Raw genomic sequence first — 19,315 nt, forward strand, 5'->3', positions numbered from 1 at the left:
GTGAGATGGTCATTTTGACCGTTTTCCGATTCTCTCCATCTCTTTCTCCTCTCATTTTTCACCCTTTCTCCTCTTCCCTCCCTTTTCTGCCCTCTTTCTCCCCTCTCCTTTGTCCCCTCTTTTCTCCTTTTCTTCCCTCCATTTCATCACTCGTCCCTTCTCTCCCCTTTATTCCCCTATTACCTTTTCCTCTCTATGCCTCCTTTATCCCCGCTTTACCCTCTCCTCTCCATGCCTCCCTGTATCCTCTCCTCTGTTTTCCCTCTGTTACTATCCCCCCTTTATCCCCTCCTCTCTATCCCCCCTTTTTACCTCCTCCTCTATACCCTTCTCTTTATCCTCTCCTTTATCCCCTTCTTCTCTATGCCCCCCATCTCCTCCTTTACCCCTCCTCTCTCTTCCCTCCTTTACCCCTTCGTCTTTATCCCCTTATCTCTATCCCCTTCTTTATCCCCCCTTTGCCCCCTCCTCTATTTCCCCCTCTTTACCCCGCCCGCACCTCCTTCTCTATATCCCCTTCTTTATCCTCCCCCTCTTTATCCCTTCCTCTCTATGCCCTCCTTATCCCCTCCTCTTTATGACCCCTTTCTCCCCGTCTTTACCTTCTCTGTATCCACCCCCACCCCCTTACCCTCTCCCACCCCGTCTGCCCCTCCCCTCCCTAGGGAAAAGCCATGCACGGTGGATGAGGACTCGCATTCGTCTGCTGGGACGCTGCCGGGTCCTGGGACCTCCCTGCCGTCCTCGTCCGGCCCAGGTCTGACATCCCCACCTTACACAGCCACTCCGATTGACCACGATTACGTCAAATGTAAAAAACCCCATCAGCAGGCGACGCCGGACGGTACAGTCCCCAGTTCTCAATACTGCCAGCCCGGGGTGCTGCTCCAATCATGGCGGGCGGGGGGTGGCGGGCCGGGGGGCGGGGGATGATCCGGGGTGGGGGCGGAGGTGACGGGTCTGTGGTAACACGGGCAATGTCCCTACTCATTAACCTCATGGAAATCATGGTGGTCGGTGCTTTCCGGACATAAACGGTCTGGGGGTCGCCATCTCCCACCCCATCCGGAGTGGGCGGGGGGAGGGGAATAGGAGAGGCGTGAGGAGGCTCAGGTGCCGGTCTTCCGTGGACCGGGGGGTGGCACGGGCTAAAGGGGCTGCTGGCTCAGTGTGAGGTGGCCCAAAGAACTAATAATAATAATTATGGCAGTTGTTAAGCGCTTACTGTGTGCCAAGCACTTGTTCTAAGCGCTGCGGTGGATACAAGTGAATCAGGTTGAACATGGCCCCTGTCCCACATGGGGCCCACTCTCTTAATCCCCATCTTCCAGTTGAGGGACCTGGGGCCCGGAGAAGTGAAGTGACTTGCCCGAGGTCACCCAGCAGACACGTGGCAGAGCTGGGATTAGAACCCAGGTCCTTCCGATTCCCCGGCCCGTGCTGTATCCACTCGGCCACACTGCTTCTGATTTGGTGGCCTGAGGCTGCGGAAGGCAGAGACTATTGAAAGATTTAGTCCTAGAGCCGACCCACTGGGGATGAGGAAGATGGCGACCTTTCAACCTGCATTCTTTACTAACATCAAATGGAGTGCACACTAGGTGACTAGATCGGGCTCTTCAAAGTATCTTTCTGAAATTGTGGCCCCTCTCTGTGGGCGGTTGGGTTAGGGGTGGGAGGGTGGTGCTCTTTCCCCGTTCAGCCCGTTGACTCAGTTGGCTGTAATAACGGGGCCTTGGGAGAACTGAGCAAATGTGACGGTTGCATCCTAACTGTACTTCTCGGACTAGGACTTTAGACAGTACCTCCGAAGGAAGACAATTCCCACATTGGGGGAGGTCTCCCGGTTCGCCCTAAACCCCATCACCGAGTTTGGGAATGTCTCCCATAGTGACCGATCCCTCCAGCTGCCCGACGGGATATCTTGCGCCTGCCTGGGTGGGTTTGCAGGTGCTGAATATCAATCGATCAGTCGTATTTATTGAGTGCTTACTATGTGCAGAGCACTGCCCTAAGCGCTTGGGAGAGTATGATGCGACAGAATTAGCAGACACATTCCCTGCCCATAATGAGCTTACGGTCTAAGGATGTTCCTCCCAGCGTCCTCTTGGACTCCCTCTTCTTTCAGTGCTCACTGTTCAGAGTAGACAGCAAAGAGCATTTAAGAAAGGAGAACTTGCTCCCCGAAGCTCCACGCGGTAACCAGAGAGGGCCTACCCTCCTTTCTTCCTCATGAACAGAAGCAAACCCCTTGGCGAGAAGAACGTTTAAAAATGCCCTTCCCAAAGCACTTGTCTTTCTCTTGGTTTATGCGACTAGCCCATAGTAAGTGTTTAACAAATGCCAAAATTATTGTTATTATTATTATTATTATTAATTACAATTCAGTAAAGACAGGGAAGATAATGGCCCTTTGCATTAGAATTGTATTGCCCTCCTCTGTTTTCTATTATTCCCCTGGCACCATGTCGCCAAGCCGCGGGGGTCAAGGGAGTGGGGTCCTGTCGGTGATCCCATTGTGCTGAAACTTCATCCAGTGGTCCGCCTCATCGTCGCCGCCCCCCCCCGCCCCAGCCCTGCCATGCCATCGTCTGTGCAGTTGCTGTGATCATCTTCATCACGTCTCCAGTCTGCTTTAGCAGCTCGCTGCCGATATTGCCCGTGCTACTGCTAACCCTGTCCAAACTCCGTTTCCCAGGCATCGTGTCTGCTTCCCCCTGTCACGGCTGGCTTGAATAATTGGCAAAGAAAAAAAAAGCATGCTAAATCCCCAGGCTTCCCGCTTCACGCTCCGAGAAGAGCCTCCCTGCTTATCTAGTCCGTTGGTCCTGTGATTCCGCGTGTGGTGGGAGAGCCGATTGGGCTCCATGCGTCCGACAGAATTTCTCTGGGTTCTGATGGGTCGAAGGTGTTGTGTGGGACAACCCCCCAGGGTTTTTCAGGGTGTTTTTTTTTTTTAATTAAAATTCTTTCTTCTCCTCGTTTCTTTTAAAGAGGAACCGAGCTAGCAACCTCTCTTTAAAAAACCAAAACACCCTTAAGGTAAAAATTTACAAGGCGGAGGGAACTACTGTAAGTTGTACACCTTCAGTGGGGTCAGAGCCGGGAGAAGTTTTGAAAGGTGGGTATGGTCAGGCCTTCTTGGCCGATGGAGAAATCGCCCTTCCTGTCGTTCCCAGAATTCCCTTCTGGGAGCCAAGAGGGATTTGCTCAGTTGATATAGCAGAAGATGTGGCGGTGCCCAATTCACCTTTCTGGATCTGAAAACAGTGGCCATTTTTTTTTTTAACTTTTAGGATGATTCATTCTAATCCTCAAGTTCCTCCGGGCAGAGCTGTCTTTGTGGCGGTGCTGTTCTGGCTGGTTTTCCCCAGGGGACAAGTGTCAGGATAATCTTTCTTATCCTTCAGAAATAAGGTGGGAAGAAGAGAGGTAGAGGATCAAGGGGAAAACCAGCTTTGAGTAAAGTTAGGTTGGTGTGATTCAATTGAAGTGTGGCTTCTCCACCTTTACCAAATTTGTTAAGGTTGTCACATTCTGGCAGTCAACTCCAAAATAGTAGTAGTGCATAATAAGTGCTTACAGTGGGCAGAGCACTGTACTGAGCGCTGGGAAAGAGTGCAGAGGTGGGGGTTAGATACAGACCCTGGCCCTCGGGGGGCTTACGTAGAAATCGGGGAGGTGACTGGAGACAGATACATTGGGAGTAGCGGTATAAAATATTAAAACAGCCTAGGAGACAAGGACAGATACACAGTGCAATCAGTTGGTCATATTGAGCGCTTACCATATGCAGAGCACTATATTAAGTGCTTGAGAGAGTACAGCACAAAAATACACGTACCTGCCCACAGCGAGCTCACAGTGTAGAGGGGGAGACAGACATTAATAGAAATAAATAAATTACGAATATGTACTTAAGTGCTGTGGGGCTGGGAGGCGGGGGGGGATGAATAAAGAGAGCAAGTCAGAGGGATTCAAGAGGGCAAAAGGGGGTGGAAGAAAAGGAAAAGAGGGCTTAGGGAAGGCCTCTCGGAGGAGATGTGCCTTCAATAAGACTTTGAAGAGGGGGAGAGTAATTGTCTGTTGAATATGAAGAGGGAGGGCATTCCAGGCCAGAGGCAGGATGAGGGCTAGAGGTTGGCAGCCAGATAGCTGCGATTGAAGTACAGTGAGTGGGTTGGCAATAGAGGAGCCAAGTGTGCAGGCTGGGTTGGAGTGGGAGAGCAGCGAGGTGAAGTAGGAGGGGGCGAGGTGATTGAGTGCTCTAAAGCCGACATTAAGGAGATTCTGTTTGATGCAGAGGTGGATGGGCAATCACTGGAGGTTCTTGAGAAGTGGGGAAACACGGCTTGGATGTTTTGGTAGAAAAACGATCTGGGCAGCAGAGTGAGGTATGGACTGGAGCAGGGAGAGATAGGAAGCAGGGAGGTCAGCAAGGAGACCGATACAGTAATCAAGGCGGGATAGGATAAAAACCTGGAATAACGTGGTAGCCGTTTGGATGGAGAGGAAAGGGTAAATTTTAGCAATGTTGTGAAGGTAGAGCCAACAGGATTTAGATTGAATATTTGTGTTGAAAGAGAGAGAGAAGACAAGGATAATCCCAAGGCTATGGGCTTTTTTGAGATAGGAAGGATGGTGGCACCGTCTACAATGAGGGGCAAGGCAGGGGAAGGGCAGGGTTTGAGTGGAGTTCTGTTTTGGACATGTTACGTTTGAGGTGATGGCAGGACAGCCAAGTAGAGATGTTTTGAAGGCAAGAAGAGATGCAGAACTGCAGAGAGAAAATGAGATCAAGGCTGGAGATGTAGATTTAGGAATCATCCACATAGAGATGGTAGTTGAAGCCAGGCAGCGAATGAGTTCTCCAAGGGAGTTGGTGTAGATGGAGAAGAGAAGGGGACCCAGTACTGAACTTTGAGGGACCCCCCCACCCCGCCCCACACAGTTAGGAGGTGGGAAGCAGAGGAGGCGTCCATGAAAGAGACTGAGGATGAGTGGCCAGAGAGATAGGCTGGATAATGTTTCCAGGAGAACTAGATGTTCGACAGTGTCAAAGGCAGCTGAGCGGTCGAGGAGGATTAGGATGGAGTAGAGGCCATTGGATTTGGCAAGAAGGAGATCATTGGTGACCTCTGAGAGGACGGTTTCAGTAGAGGGAAGGGGACGGAAGCCAGATTGGGGGGGGCGGGGGGGGCGGGGGCAAGAAGAGAATTTGTGGAGAGGAACTTGAGACAGCGGGTAAAAGCCAGATCAGTAGGGAGCTGTGGCTAGAGGAGCAGAATTTCAGGCTGTTTGTGATTTAGAGTCCTTGGTAGACCCGTAGTCACAGAAACAGCTAACGCAGGTGAAACTGATTAAAAAATCTTTCCTTGTATAGAAATCATGGCAGGGTAGCACCTTCTTCTTCCTCCTCCTCCTTTTCCCAGGGTACCACCTCCTCCTTCCTTCTCCCTCATTCTCTTCCCTCCCTCTTTATTTCTCCCTCCTCCTCCTCCTCCTCTTCTCTGAGCTAGTTAAAGTTGTAGCTTTTAGTACCAGACACTAAATCCAGATTCCATTCATTTCATAGGCCCAAGGAATGGATAGTACAGTGTTTCTCCAGTGATTTGAGAAATCACGAGGGAGCAGAACTGTTTATTTTCAAAACACCCTTTTCTTTCTCTCCCAATGACTGACATGCACAGCTTTGGATAGATACCAGTGGTATTCTGTTCTATTGATGCAGATGTGGATGGGCAATCACTGGAGGTTCTTGAGAAGTGGGGAAACACGGCCTGGATGTTTTGGTAGAAAAATCATTCCTCTCTATTCTATTCACAGAACTAAAGAATCATGCCATTGCTTTCCAGAAAGCATTTGGGAATAGGCTTGAGGACTTCACCCAGACAAAACTAGTTTAAAGAAAATTATCTTTGCAAATAAGCATTCTCCATTTTTTTTTCTTTAAAACCAACTGGTTTGCAGCTGGCAGCTGCTTTTATTTCTCTTATTCCTCTTCAGTGGATATGGGTCAATTTTGCAGCTTTGGAGCAGTTTGCAGACCAGATTTCATTTTCCACAGTCTAGTAACTAACGAGCAGATGAAATGACAAAAATATTTCTCGCTTTATTGACAATGGAAAAGCTGCTGAAAATCCTTGTTTCTAAAGATGCCTTGCTCCTAAAAAACTACATCCAACAGTTGCATTTTGTAACTTGGTATACTTTAAAAATTGGGAGACAAATCACTGTATCATGAAAGTAATTATAGTATTCTTTCTATTGAAAAGCCAAACCCTCAAAACGGAAATATTTATAATATGAAGAGTTGGAATGGTGTTTTACTGGATTTGACCTTCATACTTCTATGCTTTACAGCAAGCATGGAATTTTAACAAGAACTTTCCCCCAAGCCTCATAACTATGCTTCTTTATGTCTCCATTTATTTGAAAATCATTCTGCAAGCAGCGTGGCCTAGACCTAGATAGAGCCTGTATCTGGGAGTCAGAAGGACCTGGATTCTAATCCTGCCTCTGCCACTTGTATGCTGCGTGACTTTGGGCTAGTCATTTCACTTCTCTGCACCTCCGTTACCTCATCTGTAAAATGAGGATTAAGACTGTGGGACACATATCCAACCTGATTAGCTTGTATCCATCCCAGCACTTAGTATGGTGCCTAGCACATTGCGAGTGCTTAAAAAATGCCATTTATAAAACAAAAAAACAAAACCTTCTTTGCAACACCCCAGGGAATTCAAGAGAAGCCAGTTTTAACAGATGATTAAGGTTTTCGTCATTTAACAGGCCAGCAGGTTTCCTGCACAGACGGGTTTATGATGCGACAGTGGTAGGAGTTGGATTGCGATTCATCCCATCCTGTTTTCATGATTGGCAATCCTGTAATGAAATATTTATCGTTTTCCGTTAGAACCACAAAGGTTGTTTAAAATGGGGGCAGCTTTTTTGAAAGAACTATTCTAAAATTAGGATTCAAGAGAAATCTGTAGTCAGCTTAGATGAGCTTGCAAGATGCCAAGTGGAATTTATGGTGGAGGAGTCCACTGGCAGAGTTAGACTGGAAGCTCCTTGTGGACACCTACTCTGTCATATTGTCCTCTCCCAAGCGCTTAGTTCAGGACTCTGCACTCGGTAAGTGCTCAATAAATACCTTTGATCGATTGACTGATCGATAAGCTCGTTGTGGGCAGGGAACATGTTTGCCGGCTTTTTTGTATTGGACTCTCCCAAGTTCCTAGTAAAGGGCTCTGCACATAGTAAGCGCTCATTAAATACCATTGATTGACTGATCGCTGAGTGGGGTACCTGTCATGCTAACAGCCACATTAAGCGCCTAGTATGTCACTTTGCCCATAGTAAACGTTCAGTAAATACCATTGAATGAATGAATGGGCATACGGAAACATCCGTGGACTCACAGCCCACATGGAACCACGTATCCCTGCGGTAACAAACCAGGCTCAGTTGCTCTTTGGATGTAATTCCATGCACTTGGGGGATGGAGAGAAAGAATTCCCAGGGGTTCAACTGAGTGTGCTCAGGATGCCAACAACCTCTAGCCTTCCTGTCCCTCTCCAGGTCCCTTTCATCCTCCTTCTCTAAGGATTCTGGAAGAGAGCCAAAGGCCAGCTCTTCCCCAGACACAGAACATCCCAGTTATATTAATAATAATAATTGTAGCATTTGTTAAGCACCTACTTATGGACTGGGCACTGTACTAAGCACTGGAGTGGATACAAGAAAATCGGTTTGGACACAGTCCATTTCCCATCTGGGACTCACAGTCTTAATCCCCATCTTGCACATGAGGTAACTGAGGCACTGAGAAACTAAGTGACTTGACCAAGGTCACATAGCAGACAAGTCAGAGTTAGGATTAGAACCCAGCTCCTTCTAACTCCCAGGCCTGGGCTCTTTCCCCTGGGCCAAGCGGCTTCACTTGTTTGCATGCTTTAGTTCTACTGATGAAAATAAGGTCCTGCTACTGGTTTTCATGAATCTTTGGGCTTCGTTATGAAAATTACATCTTCGGCTAGATAAGCAAGGTAAACATAATGGAGTTCATTACCATGGGAAGTTGTGCAAGGAGAAATATTACCAAGTTCAGAGGGACTTAAATAAATTAGGGGAAGTTGCATCTGAATTAGATCAAGGGTAAAGTTGGGAAATTGAGAAAGTTAAAAGGATAAATATTAAAGACAGCATCAAATCGCACTTTCTCTCCAAGAGTCGTTTTCACAGGTATGACTCAGTGCGTCATTTCTCAATTAACTTTGATATTTTCTCTAATCATTGTGAAGCGGGGTGTCCTAGGCCTACAGGGGCTAGGCTGCAGGCAGGTTCAAATCCCTTAGATTATGCCGTGATCTGCCCTCTCAGCTGCCTTTAGTTTAAAAAGTCTTTCAATGAGGCCTGCTTCCCCTTTTGACACTTCCTCTTGCCCTCCCCACCAGACCCCCATGAAAACGCTAGGAAGAGAGGGGTCACCATTTTGCTACAACTATTAATTTCCAACCTTTACTGTCTGGCCAAGAAGAGGCCCAGTTCTAAACTCCTTTCCTCAATTGCATCTGCCTGGAAAGTGCATTTGTGAAACTTCTTGCAGCAGGCATCATTGAGTTTTGAGATATTAGTCCTCCTCTTTGTCTAATTCATGGCAACTGAACTTTGGTCTTGTGCTGCCAAGGTTACTTGGTTACGGTGTGGACTTTCTACAATATCATCACAGTTGGAAACCTTTTCATCTTGTGATCTCACGCTAGGTGTGTGACTTAGAAGAAATGTACAACTGATGAGAAAAGATGAATGTAATGAACAGCGCTCAAATAGCCCATCTCCTGAATTAATCTGTAGCCATTCAGCTTTGCCTCTGGTTATATACCTTCAGGCTCATGGGTTAGAGAAGGGAGCAGGGGCCACAGTGGGGTTATTTCGGTCAAGACTTCAAAAAAGCATCGTTGTCTTAAAACATGTGAGAAGGATAGGATAGGTAGGAGGGAGATAGGTGGCTGAAAGCCTTAAGGTGGATGATGAGGAGTTTCTGCACATTGTGCAGGTGGGTGAGCAACCATTGCAGACCTTTGAGTAGTGGGGAGACATGCCCAGAAGGATATTTTCAAAAAACGAGCTGGGCAACAGAAAGGAGTGTGGACTAGAAAGAATAGAGATTGGAGCTAGCGGGTTCTGAGGGAGGACCGATGTGTAATAGAGTCGCGGTGTGGAGAAGCAGCGTGGCCTAGAGGAAGGAGCCCAGGCCTGGGAGTCGAAGGACCTGGGTTCTAATCCCGGCTCTGCCACTTGTCTGCTGGATGACCCTGGGCAAGTCACCTCACTTCTTGGATCCTCAGTTACCTCATCTATCAAATGGGGATTAAGATTGTGAGCCCCATGTGGGTCAGGGATTGTGTCCAACCTGATTACCTTGTACCTACCCCAGTGCTTTATAGTGCCTGCAGCATCATAAACACCTAACAGATACCACAATTATTATTATTCATTCATTCAATCGTATTTATTGAGCGCTTACTGTGTGCAGAGCACTGTACTATTATTATTCTAAGACAGAGGTCCCAGAAATAGGAAAGTCTTCAATCATTCACTCAATCAATTATTGTGCGCTTACTGTGTGCAGAGCACTGTACCAAGCGCTTGGGAGAGTACAAAACAACAATAAAGAGGCACATTCACTGCCTCTTCAGAGGCATTAGGGACCTGGCTGCTGTTTTCAAGTTAAACGGTGTGGCCGAAGGAACTTAAATGTCCTTTAGGAAGGAGGGTGTGTGTCTGCATTCATGTCGTGTGCGTCTGGGGCTTTCTCAGCTCTGTGAGGGCAGAAACTACAGCTGCTGTTCTGGCCGGGCTCTCACTCCCCAGAGCTCTGAAAAGCGGCTCTGGGCTAGCTAAGGGTGAAACTGCTGCTTTGCATCTGGTTCTGCGATTCTGCTTTTGCTGCTACTTTGATGTTGTTATCCCTCTTCTCCCTTCACCCCCTATTCCCGTGCGCGGCTTCAAAGAGTTGAGCGAGGGTTCTGGGCAGAAGGCAAGCAGATAAGCCCTAGACAACACCTTTCCCCTCGAGGTGACTCAACTGCTCCCGTCTGACCCAAAAATAGATATGGTGAAACTCACCCTACCCTAAATCTCCTAAAATAAGTCCGTCCTAACTTTCACCACCCCCTCCTCTCCGGGCCAAGTTGTTGGTAACGTTGGGTACCCTGGGGGAATGAGTCATGGCTATTGACATCATCAGGGAAATTGTTCGAATGCCTTCTGAGGGCCAAGCGTGGTTCGGACGCTGAGGAGATATTCGGGAGCAAGAGTTGATCCCGATCTCGGGACTTCAGGCTAGCGAGCGAGACAAGCACCCGTCAAATGAGGAAGGTAAAATCGGTAAGCGCGTGGAAGCGGAGATAGAAATCCCAAGCTCGAGCAAATTGTCGATATGTGATGAATTGAGCCCCTGGGGTCATGGTGCAACACCAAATTATCAACGCCCATGTAGCGGAGAAGTAGCGGCTCAGTTCTAGTTTCGACAGAGTAAGTGTTCAATAAATACGACTGTTGGGTGGATTGACTCTGATTTTGTACAAGCTAAATGACATCTAAATTTTGTCCCTCCTCTGAAAATGAAACCTCTTTCAAGGACCCACAGGAGAGGCGGTTAATAACTGAGTTTTCAGTCCTTTGAAAATATGAAATCCCCTAAAGTGCTCAAGTAGCATGGCCTAGAGGAAAGACCACTGCCCTGGGAGCAAGAAGGGCCTGGGTTCTAATTCTGGCTCTGCCACTTATCTGCTGTGTGACCTTGGGCAAGTCACTTTACTTCTCTGGGCCTCAATTCCCTCATCTATAAAATGGGCCTGAAGACCGTGAGCCCCTTGTGGGACATAGACTGTAGTCAATCCAAATATGATGTATCTGCCCCAGCTCTTAGTTTAGGGTCTGGCACATAGTAAGCACTTAACAAATACCATTTAAAAAAAAAAAGTCATTGACACCAGTTCTCAGAAAGTTGGCAGGAGTTTAAAACAATCAATCAGTGGTGCTTATTGAGAACCTACTATGTGCAGAACACTGTACTAAACACTTTGGGGGAATACACTACAATGAATAGAGTATAATACAAAACAGTGAGAATGTTTAGCATCAGAAAGCAAGAAAAGCCAAATAGTGCAATCTTAGGGCTTGTCTGCTGTGTGACCTTGGGCAAGTCACTTCACTTCTCAGTGCCTCAGTTACCTCATCTGTAAAACAGAGATTGAGACCGTGAGCCTCACGTGGGATAGGGACTGTGTCCAACTCAATTTGCTTGTATCCACCCCAGCACATAGCTTAACATAGTAAACATAGTAAGCACTTAGCAAATACCATCGTCATCATTATTATTATTACTAGAGTCAGTCTGTCAGCCAGTCGTATTTCTTGAGCGCTTACCATGTGCAGAGCACTGTACTAAGCGCTTGGGAGAGGACAATGCAAAACTAAACATGCCCACAACAAGCTTACAGTCTAGAGTCGGTCTGTCAGTCGTATTTCTTGAGCACTTAATGTGTGCACAGCACTGTACTAAGCGCTCAGGAGAGGACAATACAAAAATAAACAGACACTTTCCCTGGCCACAACAAGCTAGCAATGAGCACGGCCCTCCTTGGAGGCCCAGTTGGGCGGCAAGACTCGCTTTAGGGCCGAGCCTCTGTTCCTGCGGGATGGTGCGAGTTGAGGTACTGGATTCAGTCTCGCTCCGTCTGCCTTTCTTTGCAGAAAGGAGCCAGGACAGCACGGCCGTGACCCTTTCGGATTCCAACTCCACGCAGGACATCTTTCCCGAACCAGCTGGCAACCAAGATGGCTCCCGGAAGCCGTACCCCGAGAAGAAGGGGCCTGGTACCTGCTCGCAGCCGGGGCCATCCAGTAAAGAGACCCAAGGGGTCACCGAGGACAGAGGTAAGAGAACATATTTTTTATGGTATTTGGTAAGCACTTACTCTGCCATTCATTCAGTCGTATTTATTGAGTGCTTACTGTGTGCAAAGCACTGTACTAGGGCCTGGGAGAGTACAACAGAATAATAAATAGACACATTCCCTGCCCCCAAAGAGCATTCAGTCAAGAGGGGAAGACTCAGCCAGGCACCGTTCTAAGTGTCGGGGTAAATCCAACCTAAACAGGTTGGACACAATCCTTATCCCACACGGGGCTCACACTCCTAATCCCCATTTTACAGAAAAGGGAACTGAGGCACAGAAGTGAAGCGATTTCTCCAAGGTCACACAGCAGACAAGAGGAGAAGCCAGGACTAGAACGCAGGTCCTTCTTGCTCCCAGGCCCAGACTCTATCCAATAGGTCATGTTGCTTCACACGCTTTTCTAGGATTAGAAGCAATGGTAGTGTTTAATAAGTGTCCACTCTATACGGCGCACTGTCGTGGACGCTCGGGGTGTACAGTATTAGTCAGTCAATCATATTTATTTAGCACTTTGTGCAGAGCACTGTACTAAGCACTTGGGAGAGTACAATAGAACAATATAACAGACACATTCTCTACCCACAGGAAGTTTAGTCTAGACAGGGAGACAGACATTAATATACATAAAGAAATGACAGATATGCACATAAGTACTGTGTCACCTAGGCTCTTGGATCTGTTCTCCTTGAACATTTGGACATCTAGGCCTCCCCCAAACCCATAGTACCCGTGTACAAATCCGTATATAATTGATTTTAATGTATCTCCTTGTCTAGACTGTAAACTCATTATGGGCAAGGATAATCTGTACATATTCTTTTCTGTTGTTCTCGTTCCACTGCTCAGTAATTATTCAATAAGGATCATCGATCGATTGATTTAAACCAATTACATTTTAATCCTTGCATTCCAGCTATCCATTCCTTTCCAACCCATCTGTAAACCTTCTGACTTCTTTCCCCACCCCAGCGGGAATGATAACTGTAGTATTTGTTAAGCTCTCACTGTGTGTCCAGTGCAGTTCTAATTGCTGGAGAAAATACAAGTTCATCAGGTCTACCCCGGGCTCAACATCTAAGTAGGGAGGTGAACGGCAGATGAGGTAAATGAGGCACAGAGAAGTTAATTACTACTCTGTTGTACTCACCCAAGCGCTTAGTATAGTCCTCTGCACATAGTAAGCGTTCAGTGAATACGATTGATTGATTAGGTGACTTGCCTGAGGTCACACAGCAAGGGCTTGGCAGTCGGGATTAGCATCTTCATCCAAGGTGCTCCCAAATCCCATAATTTTGGGGTAATCCTGATTACCTCTCTAGCCTCCCCACCTCGTCTTCACCCTGCCACAGTGCGGTCAGTTGCTCTGTTCAGCCGGGATTGGTTCAAATCCACACCTTCCTCCGTCTCTCTCTATCTCTCCATTGTTCGGGCCCTTGATAGCTTTTGAATAGACGATTAGAAACTGTATGTCGCTGGCCTCCTGTTTCCTGCTTTCCTTCCCTGCAGTCTGGCCTGCACTCTACTGATAATAATAATAATAATGATGGCATTTATTAAGCGCTTACTTTGTGCAAAGCACTATTCTAAGCACTGGGGAGGTTACAAGGTGATCAGGTTGTCCCTCATGGGGCTCATAGTCTTCATCCCCATTTTACAGATGAGGTAACTGAGGCCCAGAGAAGTGAAGTGACTTGCCCAAAGTCACACAGCTGACAATTGGCTGAGCCAGGATTTGAACCCATGACCTCTGACTCCAAAGCCCGGGCTCTTTTCCACTGAGCCACACTGCTTCTCTGATAAGCGTGGCCTAGTGGATAGAGTCTGGGTCTGGGTGTCAGAAGGTCCCAGTTTTTAATCCCGGCTCCACCACTCGTCTGCTGGGTGACCTCGGGCGAATCCCTTCACTTCTCTGGGCCTCAGTGACCTCATCTGGGAAATGGGGATGAAGACTGGGAGCCCCGTGTGGGATGTGGACTGTGTCCAAACTGATTACCTCGTATCTACCCCAGAGCTTAGAACAATGCCTGGCACAAAGTAAGTGCTTAAGAGATACCATTAAAAAAACCCCCAAACTACAGGGAGGGTACCTGCTCCCCACCCTTTGGCTACTCCCTGGTGAGTCCCTATCAGCCACGTGATGTCACTCTGGGTGAAAAATAATACTAATAACAGTGCCACAGAATAATAATAATAATAATTGTGGCATTTAAGTGCTTACTAATGCCAGGCATGGTACTATGCGCTGGGGTGGATGCAAGCCAGTCGGGTTGGTCACAGTCCCTGTCCCACATGGGGCTCACAGTCTCAATCCCCTTTTTACTGAGAAGGTCACTGAGGCCCAGAGAAGTGAAATGCCTTGCCCGCGGTCACACAGCAGACAAGTGGTGAAGCCAGGATTGGAATCTGTGACCTTCTGACTCCAAGGCCCAGGCTCTTACCCCTAGGCTACTCTGCTCCTCAGTTGTCCCCTGAGCACTGATTTTGCAGTGCTTAATTCGGTCCTCTGTTCACATGAACCACTTAATAAATACTATTACTGCTACTTCCATCTGGAGGAAGCAGAGAGGTTCCAGAAAATTGTCAAAAATGATTAAGGGGATTGAAAATGGGCCTCGGGGGGCGAGGGAAGAACAATGGGGCTTTTTAACCTGAAGAAGTCTAAGGGGTGACTTAAACTCACTTGAAGTGTCTGAAGGCTTTTTATGAGGAGGACACTGGTGAGTTGTTTTCTACCTCCAAAGAGGGTCAAACCAGAGGAACCAGGCTTCAATTAAAGTGGGAGATTTGGCAGCGGATGATAAATCACTAGGAAAGGTCACCGGGGGAGGGTGTGGGATCTCATTCATTCATTTCATTCAGTCAGTCGTATTTATTGATCGCTTACTGTGTGCACAGCACTGTACTAAGCACTTGGGAAGTACAAGTCGGCAACATCTAGAGACGGTCCCTACCCAACAACGGGCTCACAGTCTGGAAGGGGGAGGCAGACAACAAAACAAAACACACTAAGCAAAAGACTGGAGAACCTTCGCCCATTAGTGTCTCCTCGATCGCCAGCCCAACAAAGTTGGAAGGTTGGGAACTCCTTGTGCGGGGCGAGGAGGTCTAGCATTCATTCATTGATTGATTCATTCATTCAGTTGTATTTATTGAGTGCTTACTGTGTGCAGAGCACTGTATTAAGTGCTTGGGAGAGGACAGCAGTACAATAAACAGACACATTCCCTGCCCACAAATGAAATTTACAGTCCAGAGGGGGAAATAGGCATGAATATAAAGAAATAAATGACAGATATGGACATAAGTGGTGTGGGGCTGGGAGGGGGGAAGAGAAAAAGGAGAAGTCAGGGCAACGCAGAAGGGAGTGGGAGAAGATGAAAGGAGGGCTTAGTCAGGAAAAGCCCCTTGGAGGAGATGGGCCTTCCATAAGGCTTTGAAGGCAGGGAGAATCAATTATCCCACATTATCTGTGGGATAAGAGGAGGGAGGGTGCTTCAGGATAGGGGCAAGGGGTCAGCAGCTAGATTGTTTAACGTTTATTTGTTTTATTGTTGCATTGTACTTTCCCCTATCTTTTAGACTGTGAGCCCACTGTTGGGTAGGGACTGTCTCTATATGTTGCCAGCTTGTACCTCCCAAGTGCTTAGTACAGTGCTCTGCACACAGTAAGCGCTCAATGAATACGATTGATTGATCGATTGATTTCCCAAGCACTTAGTACAATGCCTTGCACACAGCCCTTAATAAATATGATTGAATGAATGAATGGCTGAGATAGACGAGCTCGAGGTACAGTGAGGAAGTTGGCATTAGAAGGGCCGGACCCATTCCCCCATCATTCAGTCAGTTGTATTTATTGAGTGCTTTCTGTGTGCAGAGCATTGTACTAAGCTCAAGGGAGAGGACAGTACAACAATAAACAGACACATCCCCTCTCCAAAACGCTCCTGGGAAGGTGGCTCCGGGCCTGGATGGGGCCCCTCCGCCAGAGGGATGAGGAGACCAGGAAAGAACCGTTCTATTTGACGAATGAATTTGACTCTTATTTAGAGCCCGTTTGTTTTTCTGGGCTCTCTGCCCTTTTCCCCCTTGGTGGTATTTATGGAGCACTTACTGTATGCAGAGCATATCCCGTTGCCTTCCCTGCTCTTTTTTTCCCTCCTCCTAACTTCATGCCTATTTGTGCCTTTATTTTTTTTAAATAATAATAATAATAACAACTGTGGTATTTGTTAAATGCTTACTGTGTACTTGGCACTGTGCTTAACACTGGAGTAGATATAAGAAAATCAGGTTGGACACAGTCCCTGTCCCCCATGGGGCTCACAGTTTGCATGGTGTAGTGGACAGAGCACCGGCCTGAGAGTCAGAAGGTCATGGGTTCTAATCCTGGCTCTGCCATTTGTCTGCTGAGTGACTGTGAGCAAGTCGCTTCACTTCTCTGGGCCTCAGTGACCTCATCTGAAAAATGGGGATTGAAACTGTGAGCCCCATGCGGGACAGGGACTGTGTCCAACCCGATTGGCTTGTATCCACCCCAGCGCTTAGTATAGTGCATGGCACATAGTAAGCACTTAACAAATACCATCATCATTATTCATTCATTCACTCAGTCGTATTTATTGAGTGCTTACTGTGTGCAAAGCACTGTACTAAGCACTTGGGAGAGTACAATACTCTCTACTGTACTCTCTACACTATATTAAGCACTTGGGAGAGTAGAGAAGCCGTGTGGCTCAGTGGAAAGAGCACAGGCTTGGGAGCCAGAGGTCATGGATTCTAATCCCCGCTCCGCCACTTGTCAGCTGTGTGACTTTGGGCAAGTCACTCAACTTCTCTGGTCCTCAGCTACCTCATCTGTAAAATGGGGATTAAAACTGTGAGCCCCACGTGGGACAACCTGATCACCTTGTATCCCCTCCAAGTGCTTAGAACAGTGCGTCGCACATAGCAAACGCTTAACAAATGCCATCATTATTATTATTATTATTACAGTATAGCAACAAACAGACATTCCCTGCCCACAGTGAGTTTATTGTTATTGCTATTTTTACAAATAATCTTCATTTTACAGCTGAGGTAACCTAGGCCCAGGGAAGTGAAATGAAATGACTTGCCCACAGTGACACAGCAGAAAAGTGGTGGGGCCGGGATTAGAACCCTTGATCTTCTGACTCTCAGGCCTGTGCCCTATCCGCTATGCCATGCCGCCTCCCCTAAACCAAGGCAAAATGTTCCCAAGACTGATAATCATGCCTCATTTCTGGATCCTGTCTTTTCTGGTCGTAGGGAGGACAGAGGAGTCTGCGGAGATCCCGGAAGCTTCCCGCGGAGCGGAGGCTCAGCCCGTGCCTGTCGGCCCTCCGGCCAGGACCGCCGTCCCTCCCGCCCTGCTCTGCGATGGCAAGAAGAAAGCGGAGCCTTTGGGGGACCCCTCTGCCTTCCTCCAGGGTCTCCCCCGAGACCCGGGAGAGCAGCGCAGGTTCCTCACAGAGCAATGCATCACGTCTTTCCGCCTCTGTCTCAGCCGCTTCCCCCAGCATTACAAGAGCCTCTATCGGCTGGCCTACCTGTATGCCTTCAGCGAGACCCACCAGGTAATAATAATAATAATGATGATGGCATTTATTAAGGCTTACTATTTGCAGAGTACCGTTCTAAGCGCTGGAACCAGGTGAGCAGAAGAGGCAGGGTGGTGGGCGAGGGGGCCGGCGGAAAGTGGAAGGGGCAGGCGGCAAGTGGGAAATGGCCATCCCTGAGCTGGTATTGAGTTATCGATAATAACAACAATAATAATAATTATGGTTTTTGTTAAGTGCTTACTATGTGCCGGGCACCGTACTAAGCACGAAGCAGCATGGCTCAGAGGAACAAGCACGGGCTTGGGAGTCAGAGATCATGGGTTCAAATCCTGGCTCCACCGCTTGTCAGCTGGGTGACTTTGGGCAAGTCACTTAGCTTCTCTGTGCCTCAGTTACCGCATCTGTAAAATGGGGATTAAGATTGTGAGCCCCACGTGGGACAACCTGATCACCTTGTATCCTCCCCTGCGTTTAGAACAGTGCTTTGCACATAGTAAGTGCTTAACAAATACCAAAATTATTATTATTATTATGATGGTATTTGTTAAGCGCTTACTATGTGCGCTTACTAAGCACTGGGGTGAATACAAGCAAATTGAGTTGGACGCAGGCCTGTCCCACAAAGGGCTCACAGTCTTCATCCCCATTTTACAGATGAGGTAACTGAGGCACAGACAAGTGAAGTGGTTTGCCCAAGGCCATGCAGCAGACAAGTGGCAGAGCTGGGATTAGAACCCATGACCTTCCAACTCCCAGGCCCGGGCTCTATTCCACTATGTATTATTTATTGCCTCATCCGATAAAGGGGACTGAAGACTGCGTTTGCTGCATAGGACAGGGACTGTATCCAACCTGCTTAGCTTGTACCTAACTCAGCAGTTAGTACAGTGCCTGGAATAATGTATGTACTTAACAAATTTTGACTTGTCTTATGCTGTCTAGTCGTCTCCGACCCACAGCGACGCCACGGACACATCTCCCCCAGAACGCCCCACTCTCCATCTGCATTCGTTCTGGTAGTGGATCTGTAGAGTTTTCTTGGTAAAAATATGGAAGCGGTTTACCATCGCCTCCTTCCACGCAGTAAACTCGAGTCTCCGCCCTCGACTCGCTCCCCTGCCGCTGCTGCCCGGCACAGGGGAGTTTTGACCGATAGCGGATGGCCTGCCACTCGCTAGACACCTCCCACGCCAGGAATGGAATGGGTAGGCCCCTGCCTGACTCTCCCTCCCATAATCGAGACTGGTAGAGGACTGGAAATTCTCCAGATGCGGCCCTGAGAGGGGACTTAACAAATGCCGTTTAAAAAAGATGGTTTTGATTGATTGAGTGCTAGGGAGAGTACAATACTGTTGGTAGACACATTCCCTGCTGAAGTTTTCTTGGGTCTATGGTATTAGGACAGTTATCTGTCCCCTTTGCAAGGTCAGAGAGCAGGCCCGTCCAAACTGGGTGATGTGGCTTGGAACTGATCGATTTAGACTGGAAGTTTCTTGTGGGCAGGGGTCATCTGCATCATAGTGTCCTCTCCCAAAATCTTAATCCAGTGCTCCGCATACAGGAAGCACTCTTACATACCGCTGATTGATGGATCAATGCTGAGAGTTTCCGGGCAGGTCGCCGAGAAGGGTGGGAAAATGAACCACGGCAAAACAGAGCCTCAAGACTAGGTGCGGTCCTCAAAAATACTTCCCCGATTCCCACCAGTCCCCGGTGGCGGGGTTGAGATCGGGACGATTTCCTGAAATGTGTTCCTCCCCA

At 47.9% G+C, this 19,315-nt stretch overlaps 1 protein-coding gene across 1 annotated transcript in view; it reads left to right on the forward strand.

The window, feature by feature from the left end:
• The window catches only part of CABIN1 (calcineurin binding protein 1), a 192,802-nt gene that overhangs the window by 43,079 nt on the left and 130,408 nt on the right, over positions 1-19,315 (forward strand). The window contains exons 25-27 of the mRNA XM_038762494.1: positions 666-844; positions 11,767-11,949; positions 17,262-17,569. Coding sequence (XP_038618422.1) covers positions 666-844; positions 11,767-11,949; positions 17,262-17,569 — 670 coding nt within the window. The remainder of the gene's footprint in view (positions 1-665; positions 845-11,766; positions 11,950-17,261; positions 17,570-19,315) is intronic.

The sequence above is a fragment of the Tachyglossus aculeatus genome, chromosome 21 (assembly GCF_015852505.1).
Source record: "Tachyglossus aculeatus isolate mTacAcu1 chromosome 21, mTacAcu1.pri, whole genome shotgun sequence".
Lineage (NCBI taxonomy): Eukaryota > Metazoa > Chordata > Mammalia > Monotremata > Tachyglossidae > Tachyglossus > Tachyglossus aculeatus.